This window comes from Euleptes europaea, chromosome 4 (assembly GCF_029931775.1).
Source record: "Euleptes europaea isolate rEulEur1 chromosome 4, rEulEur1.hap1, whole genome shotgun sequence".
NCBI classification, from domain to species: Eukaryota; Metazoa; Chordata; class Lepidosauria; order Squamata; family Sphaerodactylidae; genus Euleptes; species Euleptes europaea.
The window spans coordinates 52,977,797-52,987,487 of record NC_079315.1 but is presented as its reverse complement, the minus strand read 5'-3'; the positions used below and the strand labels follow the sequence as shown (position 1 = coordinate 52,987,487).

The 9,691-nt window shown below is 38.0% G+C and overlaps 1 protein-coding gene across 2 annotated transcripts in view; it reads right to left on the bottom strand.

Moving 5' to 3' along the window:
* Positions 1–476: 476 nt before the first annotated feature.
* Positions 477–9,691, bottom strand: part of CEP78 (centrosomal protein 78) — a 31,767-nt gene continuing 22,552 nt past the window's right edge. For both annotated transcript variants that reach the window (XM_056848142.1, XM_056848141.1), the window contains 7 exons: positions 7,498–7,633; positions 7,174–7,219; positions 6,773–6,916; positions 4,794–4,871; positions 2,836–3,002; positions 1,984–2,137; positions 477–1,011 (listed from right to left, as the gene is read on the bottom strand). In XM_056848142.1, the coding sequence (XP_056704120.1) occupies positions 529–1,011; positions 1,984–2,137; positions 2,836–3,002; positions 4,794–4,871; positions 6,773–6,916; positions 7,174–7,219; positions 7,498–7,633 (1,208 nt within the window). In that variant the 3' untranslated portion in view covers positions 477–528. The remainder of the gene's footprint in view (positions 1,012–1,983; positions 2,138–2,835; positions 3,003–4,793; positions 4,872–6,772; positions 6,917–7,173; positions 7,220–7,497; positions 7,634–9,691) is intronic.

Here is a 9,691-nt window from a genome sequence, read left to right as displayed (position 1 = left end):
CAGACAATTACCATAGCTAATCAAATGAAGACAATACTCTTAAAACATTCAGTTTAAACAATGCAGCTTCTCTCATTTAAAGACTGGGTCATGAAAAAAAGCAAGGCACGGTTTAAAAGGAAATACACCTCTTTACACGACATCCAATAACAATGGGAATTTAGCTTGTAAATTAATGCTCTAAAGTATTACTAAAATGGTTACCAAAGTACTTGCCAACATTAGCTGAAAAAGGAAAATATATTCATTTTATACACTCAGATCTGTATCACTTAAAAAATCTTAACTCATATTAGAATTATACATGAGAATCATCCAAGTAATAATATGTTATAAAACCACAGAGGAAGTAGAATGCACTATCAATTGTTTTGGATACTTCCAGCAAATATTCTTGCTAAAGTTACATAGCAAGAACACAGACATTAAGTAGCTTTAAAGTTTTTAAAGCATGCATTTATTTCAAAGATCCACACAATGAATGGATTCCCAGAAATCCAATACTCTTATCCACAGGGAGTGGAGTTTTCAAACACTTCCCATAGAATGGTTGTTTTCTTGTATTTCAGAATCAGACATTATTGTATCATTTCTGGAAGGGTCACTTTGATGTATGCTTTGATCTCCTCTAGCGGAAAAACTTGTAGTATTGCCAAGTCTTTTAGAAGCAAGTTTTTTGCTATCGCCACTAGTAATGACACTGTATTTGTTACTATTCCCACTAAGATTTACACTGGCATCAGAGACTGAATGATGACCAATAACTGGTTGTCTCATGGAAGACACTCTTTCTTCCAAATCCGTAGGTTTGCTGCTTTTCTCAAAAGATGCTGACTGGCTGTTTTTTGATGCATTTTTTTCAGAGCCTTGCCATAAACTTTGCTGGGACTGACCAGTAACCTGATGTTGTTTTACATCTCCTGTAGCAAGTGGGAAATTATTTGCATCTTGAAATGGAATCAAATCAGTCTGAAAATGGGGAAGACCCGGAAAAGAAACTGAACCAGAATTCTAGGAGAAAAAATTAAAATCAAAGTCAGAAAGTAACTGAATGAAAACTATAAACCAAATGATTTCCTGCCTATAACATACCAGATTTATAAATCTATCACCAAATATTTTGAAAAACAGGGCACTCCCAATATAAAAGCACAATTGATAGGGTCAGATATAGCAACCACTTTGCTGTACTGTTTTCTGCATGCTAAAAAAAGCAAAGGCAGTTGGGAAGTGTGAAGGCAATCTCAGAGAATACAGATTACAAGTGGAAACCTAATAACTCCTCCTCAGACATTCGGGGGTGTGTGTGTGTGCCTCAATCTATTCCCACGCGTGAAATTTTGACAACACTGCTGCCTTCAGCTTTATAGAATTGCTTCTCCAAGTTTCATGCTCCATACTTGGGAGTATAGATGATTAATTTTTATTTGAAGTATTTTATCATTCTACTTTTAACAGTAGTTCCAGCTTTTATCATTTAATTGTGTTTGACAATTAGCACAGTGATTGCATACAGAGACATTCAAAATATTTTCTATTACATTTACAATATTACGTGATTTCTTGAAATTTAGAAATATCTCTTGCATGGCCCCAGCTAGCCTGATCTCATCAGCTAAGCAGGGTTGGCCCTGGTTAGTATTTGGGTGGGAGATCACCAAGGAATTCCAGGGTTGCTATTAGAGGAAGGCAATGGCAAACCACCTCTTTAAGCCTCTTGTCTTGAAAACCTTAAGTTGGGTCCACGGGGCCCCTCACTGCAAGCCTCACAGCTATATCACCAGCTAGGAGTAGGATTCTGAGGATCTGAACTGAACACACTGTATATAACAGGGCTTGAAACAAAACTTGGAAGCTGCATAAGAGCGTAAGGGAAAAAATGGAAATGCAGAAGAGCATAAAGAAGCAAAGGGAGAAAGAATGTCTTGCAGGTAAAGCAGAAAGGGAAAGAATAAAAATGAAGTTTAAACAACAGGCAGATACTTTGACATTCTGTGTGTGTTTCTGCCTTTCTTCTTCAAAGGAGTTCTCCTTTTGTGTTATAGCAGGCTTATTTAGAGTAGAAGTCATTTGGGGACGCTGCAACAAGCCAAAATCTGACTGGTCAATACCAGCCATCACTGCAAGTTGTCCAAGTCTGCAAGATAAAAAATATGTTACTACACTTATTCACAGTATAAAAAAAATGCTACGTTTTACAATATTTGCAAATAAGAATACTGCAACCCTATGTAGAGTTACTCCAGTTTAAGCTCACTGGATTCAATGGGTTTAGTCTGGAATAAACGTACATAGTATTACAGTGCAAAATTTAAAAAACCAAACAAATTACTTTCCCCAGGTTGTATGTGAATATGTATGTCAAGTATTGTTACTGGTTTCCAGAAGCTATAGATCCCAGGGTTTAACCAAATGCGGGATTACCAGGTCTCCTCTAGCTCCTTACACACCTACCATAAGACTTATATAGTATTTAGCTAGGCTCCAACATGTACTGAAGATGATTTTTTAACTCTGCTTGGCCTCAAATGTAGGGAAACATGTCTGGGTTTCAAGACTCTTGTTTATGAAGAAGTGCTCTCCTTCCTCAACCCACTTTCAGCAAAATGAATCCGTCTCAGACTATAGCAGTATTCCCCAGCTTGTACATTCTATTCTTAGGAGGAAAAGAATTTCAAGGGTATTTGATGCCCTGAATGCACCAGAAAAACGTATCTTTTTTAAAAAGTATGGGTTGAATCCACTGCTGGGTTTTGACAGTCTTATGGTATTCTGATTCTCTTCTCCAAAGATGATTGAGAAGGGGAACCCCACTCACAATAGATAGTTTCTTACCCGGCATCTTTAAGAAGATCTAAAAAGGCATGAAACTTTTGAAAAGAGTTCTCAATGCTATCCAGAACTCCTTCATCTTCCAGTATTGTGCTGGCTACTGATTGTGCATGCAGAACATCTGATAAAGAACTGTTTAGATTCCTTAATCTGGCATTTTCCACTTCCAGCTAGAAGAAACCAGAAAACAGACTCACTTAAATACTGAAAACTCCTTTTCTGAAACATCTAATAGGTGCAAGAAAATGAAACTATTATTTTAAATTCAAATTTCTCCAAGGCTACACCTTTACAATAAATTTCCTGGACTAATCCTCCTCCTCAGATAAAACTTGCAGTAACTGAAGCGAGGTTAATGATCTGTTATAAAGGGAGTGAAAACAGACTAGGCAACAAAATTCATGGACTATCTGCATCTGTAGGGTAATAACACAAAAGCAGGCAATTCTGGTGAGAAGACCAAAAACGGGTCATGGCCAAGGGCTAACTCTGAAGACCCCCCCAAAATAAAAATGAATACCTAGGTATCATGCTATCATAGCTAAACACTATAGAGGGCAGATCAAATATTATCAGAAATGTACCTGACATATTACAAAAACCTTTGCTTCTGAAAAGCACCAGTTATCAGAATGAAGACCTACCCCAGGGTAGGGGAATACCAGAAGTTAACCACCCAAGAGAATTTACCACTTACATATAGTGGGCAAGTGATTCTAAATCAATGAACTCAGAATTTGGAAACAACAAGCTTTCAACACATTTATCCTGGCTTCAACATTGGCTTCAAAAGACAGGCGGTGAGATGCGAAAGAATGCATAGTAAATCTAAGTTTTTACTGTGCAAGTTTTTGTGCTATTTATATAGTTAACTTGTAGCTTAGCTAGAGTTGAAACTACATATACATAGGGTTGGATTTAATCAATCATCTCTGCTGATGGAAAGCAGGGCCTTTTCACCTACCCCCCCCCCATAAAGTTCCTAGAGAGGGCTTTGTTGCTGAAGGGGGAGGCAAAGAAGTCATGTTCTGCCAAGAAGTCATGCTCTTTTGTTGGGCAACTCAGAGGCTACAGCAGGCATACATCCAACACCTGCAGGTTACCAACATGCCCAAAACTAGTTGCTGCATCTTGTTGTGTGTCTCCACTCGACCCCAGTCCACCAGTATTATACAAAGCAATAAAATAAGATGGCATTCAAAGGCATGGAATAGAAAAGATCTCCTACTACATGCTGTGCATACTGGGGTCCTTATGACTTTAAAACTAAAAAATAGTATGTGGCCTGTTGAACTCAAAATTAAAAGTCAGTAACAACTGAAGTCTTAGAAAACTGACTTTACTGCTTAATAGAGAACAAAGTGGAAAAAATTAAACAACCCTTTGTATCTGTGAGACCTTCTCTCCTGGTACATCCCCAGAGAATGCTACGTTCTTCAGGAAACAATCTGCTGGTGGTCCCTGGCCCCTGCCTGGTGGAATAGCCTCCTGAATTAGACCAGGGAGGCCCTGTGGGACCTTAAGGAGTTCTGCAGGGCCTGTAAGATGGAGCTATTTCGCCAGGCTTACGGTTGAGGACAGCTATGATCTTTCAATAAATCCCTGTCTCCTCCCCACTTTCATTTTTAACATCTCTACTAGTCTGATTTCTAGTTAGGAGGACCTGTTGCCGTTGGCTAGCCCTTGTTGGCCCTGCACTCTGGAGACACTGCTAAAGTGTGCCATCTCAGTACTTATGTACTAATACATTTTGATTTTAAAATTTGTTATATACATGGGGCTTTTATTAATTGTATACAAGTGGTTTTAATGTATTATTGAATTTAATATATTAATGTGTTAATTTGTTGTTCACAGCTCTGAGCTCGGCTCTGTCGGGGAGAGTGGGATAGAAGAATAAAATTAATATCATCATCATCATCATGGAGTGCTATTCTTAAAAGAAGGAACATGACAGCTACCTCCATTACACGTTCTTCAGCCGTTACTCTTGCTTTTCGCTCTTCTTTTAATCTGAGCTGACACTCTTCATAGTGTATCTGCTAGAAGGAAGGTCATGAATAACATGCTGATATCACTCCATGGTTATTGAACTCAAGTCAGAATATATATTTTGAGTACATTACATTCAGAATTTGAGTTCTCAGAATGAGATAGGTAAAGTATACAGTCTTCTCTCAAAACTCAGGAGGACTGGACCCAAAAAGATTAATTCTGTTAACAGAAGGGCGCTTTTGGATCTAGCCATTCTTAAAAACAAAAACAAAGTTTGAGTAAAGTCAGGCCAATTTAACATATTGCCATGACTTGACAAAGAACATTTTTGCAGAGGTCTTGAAAGTATTAAATATATTATCTCAAATTCCAACTTTAAAGATCAGTGCTCTGAATACTATCATTCTAACCACAAGTAACTTTATATGGATGTTAGTACAATTAAATATACAGCTAGTTACTGGGTACTTTAAGGTTGACAATGAGGAAATTGAAATTGTTGAAGACTTTCTATTCCTTTCTATTCAACCAAAAGGGAGACTGCAGCCAAGAAAGCAGAAGGAGATTGAGACTGGGAAAGGCAGCCATGAAGGAGCTATAAAAGATTCTGAAGTGTAAGGATGTGTCACTGGGCACCAAGATTAAGTTAATTCATGCCATTGTATTCCCTATTACTATGTTTGGGTGTGAAAGCTGGACAATGAAGAAAGCTGACAGGAAGAAAATAGATTCCTTTGAAATGTGGTGTTGGAGGAGAGTGTTACAGATACCATGGACTGCCAAAAAAACAAATCAGTGGGTTATAGATCAAATCAAGCCTGAACTGACCCTAGAAGTGAAAATGACTAAACTGAGGCTATCGTATTTTGGTCACATTATGAGAAGACAAGAGTCACTGGAAAAGACAGTCATGCTAGGAAAAGCTGAAGGCAGCAGGAAACAAGGAAGAGCCAACAAGAGATGGATTGACTCAATAAAGGAAGCCACAGCCCTCAATTTACAAGATCTGACCAAGGCTGTCAAAGATAGGACATTTTGGAGAACTTTGATTCATAGGGTCGCCATGAGTCGGAAGTGACTTGACAGCATTTAACACACACTCTGCTATTCCCTCCTATATAGGTTCCCTAAGGTACCTTACAAATAAGAAAACAATAAAACAAGTTGGAAAATGTATACAAGACAACATAATAAAATTAGTCATCAGCAGAGAACAGTCATAACCCAAATAATCACCAGCCCAAATCAAGCCACCAGTTTAAACTCCCAATGAATAAGTGTCATTTAAAGCAGCTGTCAAAGTATTTATATGAGGTGAAACAAGCTGACCTCAGTTGCCAAAGTCAAAGCACTGATATAAAAAAGGTCCTCTAATGACCATTTACCATACTTCTGACACAAAGGCACATCAGAATAGGATACCACAAAACTACATTAATGTTTAGGATAGATTGTATGAGAAAAGGTAGAAGAGTAGGTTTTTATGCACTGCTTTTCTCTACCGTAAGGAGTCTCAAAGCAGCTTAAAATCACCTCCACCCCCCCCCAACAAGCACCTTGTGAGGTAGGCGGGACTGAGAGAGTTCGGAGAGAGCTGTGACTAGCCCAGCAGGCTTCATCTGGAGGAGTGGGGAATCAAACCTGGTTCTCCAGATTAGAGTTCACCACTCTTAACCACTACACCACAATGGTACTCCTTAAGATCCTCTGGTCTCTAGACCAACTAGGGTTTTTAAAAGATCAGAACCAACAGCCCATATTTGAATTTTTATCACTGGAAATATTTTTAAAACTGTATTCTATACACTGTTTTTAAAATATCAATAATTACATAGCAAATGCTAGAGTGATTTGCAATCCATTTTATTAGTTTAGTCCCAGATAGCAAAATAACATTACAAATTATCATTGTCTTTTAAGGAATTTAAAAGAATAGCAACCATACCTGTAACTGGCTGTGCTGTTTTAAATTAATTATTTCTGGAGATTTTGTAGCATCAGTATCACAGATGTCATCTACAGCATCATCTGGTTCCTCAATTTCAGACGTAGAAGCACTTTCCACAGTAACTTTCAAAGGAATACCAGCCTATTTACATCAAATGGGCACAACAGGATTATACAGTTATATCTAATTCTATTTTACAATTATTTGTTAGATATCTTTCTTCCAAATTAACTGCAAATGACTCTTCCAAGAACCCAGATCACACTGCTTGTTACTGAATTTAACTAAACTAAGGAAGAGTCTTTGAAGAAGGTGTTGTTGAGATAGACATGAACTCTCCCACTAAAAGCAACAAGAAGATTTTCTTTGGTTTCAAGAATGACATAAAATCATATTACCTGGATTTGCAGTGGCAACTCATGAGTATTATTCGCTGATGAAGTCCTAAAAGAAATATAATGTATTAGGGAGAAGGAGCTTCAGTAAGTATTAGCAGTATCAATTCACACAGTTACTTCGACAAGTACCTCAAAGGAAATACTTATTTCAGCTTATCCAAATATACAACTTAATACCCTTTTGGCATAAGATATGTAATTCTAATAATACTACTTATTAAGAGAAAAAGTTTACCTGTTATCCAAAAATAATTTAACTGTTCCACGTAAGAATCATCATAATAAATAGCTATGCATTGCATTTTTTCATTGCCTTCACACTACCTGTGCTGTTTTGCACGTTCTGCAGTCCTCCAAGGCAGAAATCCACGTGCTCCTGGGGGCAATGGCTTTGGAGAATAGCTCTCTTGATCGCATGAAGTTACCTTACCAGGACTTACAGTCTTTTTTGATGCAAATCCTGTATTAAACAAGAGGAAATCATGAAGGAAACTCAGTATAAATATAATACAGAGGGGAAAACATTTTTTTCAAATATGAGAGTGTTGATGGCATTGGGTTTCCACCCTTAATCCCAAACTAAGATTACATAAATTTCCAACAGCAGCTGTCACTTATTAGAAACCTGAGAATGCAAGTTTAGGTAAAATGTTTATATTACCTATGCATGGTTAAGTCTTAGAGGACAATTAATTCTATAGGGCAACAACTTGAAAAGGCCAAGTTCTAATCAAGATCACCCCTTCATTGGAAGGGAGCTTGCACCAGAGACAAGAATCTTATTGAGTGAACACTTCTAGCCAGAGGCCATCTGAACAGGATTGGGAAGGAGCCTGGAAAAGGTTTTAGAGCTGCTCTTAGAAATAAAAAAAGAACATAACAAGAACCCTGAATTTCTGGTATTCAATGGAAAACTGTTGGCTGGGGTCTCAGAGTGACATCTTTCTATGATGAAATAATCTACATTGGAAAATAACAATGAAAACCTGTTCAATTTTATACCTGAAATAACTATGACAAGTGTATCTCCTTGATGCCACTCAGCTAATTAGAGTTCCTAGTGCTCTAAGGTAAACTACAGGATAAGTGACTTAGGGCAAGTAGAAGAGATTCGACAGATTCCCACCCTTTGAAAAAAGGATAACTCAGTTCCATCCCCTTCCCATGAGGTGGAGAGCATCTTCCCTGAAAACTGTGAAGGCTCAATGTTCATGTTAGCCAGGACATGAGAAAGATCCTTATAAAAGATTCAGAAAACTGATATAATAAGAAAGGTCAATTTAATCTACTTAGGAACTGTTTTCTTTTTCACAAAATGCAGAATAAATTCCACACTCAGTACACTTCCAAACAGTTTTAGGCAGAAAAGTGGCTCGGTCACATAATGTATGAGAGTTTTGTCATGTTGTGACCAAAGTTGTGATCATCTGAAAAAACAAATGTTAACAGGACAAACAATTTCTTCCTATTTTATGCCACTAATTCAGAAACATTTATAAGACTTACTAATAATTGAACTGCTTGCGTACGAAAATCCTTCCATGCTCATTAACCCTCAAATGCCCAGTGCATAACTTTTTAATTGTTTTACAAGAAATGCAGCAAACATCAGTGTATATCAAGCCACAACAGCAAGTCCAATCATGACTTGAAGGCTGTAATTCACATGCTAGCCACTAGAGGATGGTACTGCTGAGATCTCAGAGAAATGTTTAGATAGATAGATAATCTTTATTATGGTCAATGACCAGCAGAGAGAAATGTTTAATTTCTGCAGCCTAAAAAACCTAGGATAGCCTGATCTCGTCAGAACTCAAGCAGGGTTGATGCTGGCAAGTATTTAGATGGGAGACCTCCAAGGAAAACCAAGGTTGTGATGAGGAGCAAGCAGTGGCAAACCAAATATCTCTTGCCTTGAAAACCCTATGGGTCGCCATAAATCAGCTGTGACTTGACAGCAAAAAACAAACAAACCACTTTTAAAGATGGTTGGTATGCATGTTCACCTCAGCCTAAGAGCCACCAGGATTTCTGTCCTAGTAAATAGTCAGATGGTGATCATGAAACCCAATCCCATCCATATTTATTAAGGAAAAAGCCCACTAAGACCAGAAGAGTTTATGACCAAATTTATGCACACAGAAATTGAGAACCAAGCTATACTTTTACCAGGGATTTATGAGTGGATCTCAAGATACGTACTTTAACTTTAAAAAGCAGCTACGTTTAGGCCCCAACTTGAAACTGGTGCTAGGGCAGGGAGCTTAATCCCCCATCCAAGCCCCCATTTTCCTAGTAGAAACTGGCCATTTACTCACAAGCAGTTATAAACTACAGCTGGGAAAAAGACGGGATGGGGGCTTGCCTTTTTCTAATCAGAGCTACTAGCAGCTCAGGAAGCCAATGTCTATCAGGAGTGCACACAGAAGAAAATTAGTTGCAACTGCCCACACAAACACCACAGTCCCAATCCAAACTGGACAACTACTTTAAAGGTTCCTGTTGGGAAATCAATTAT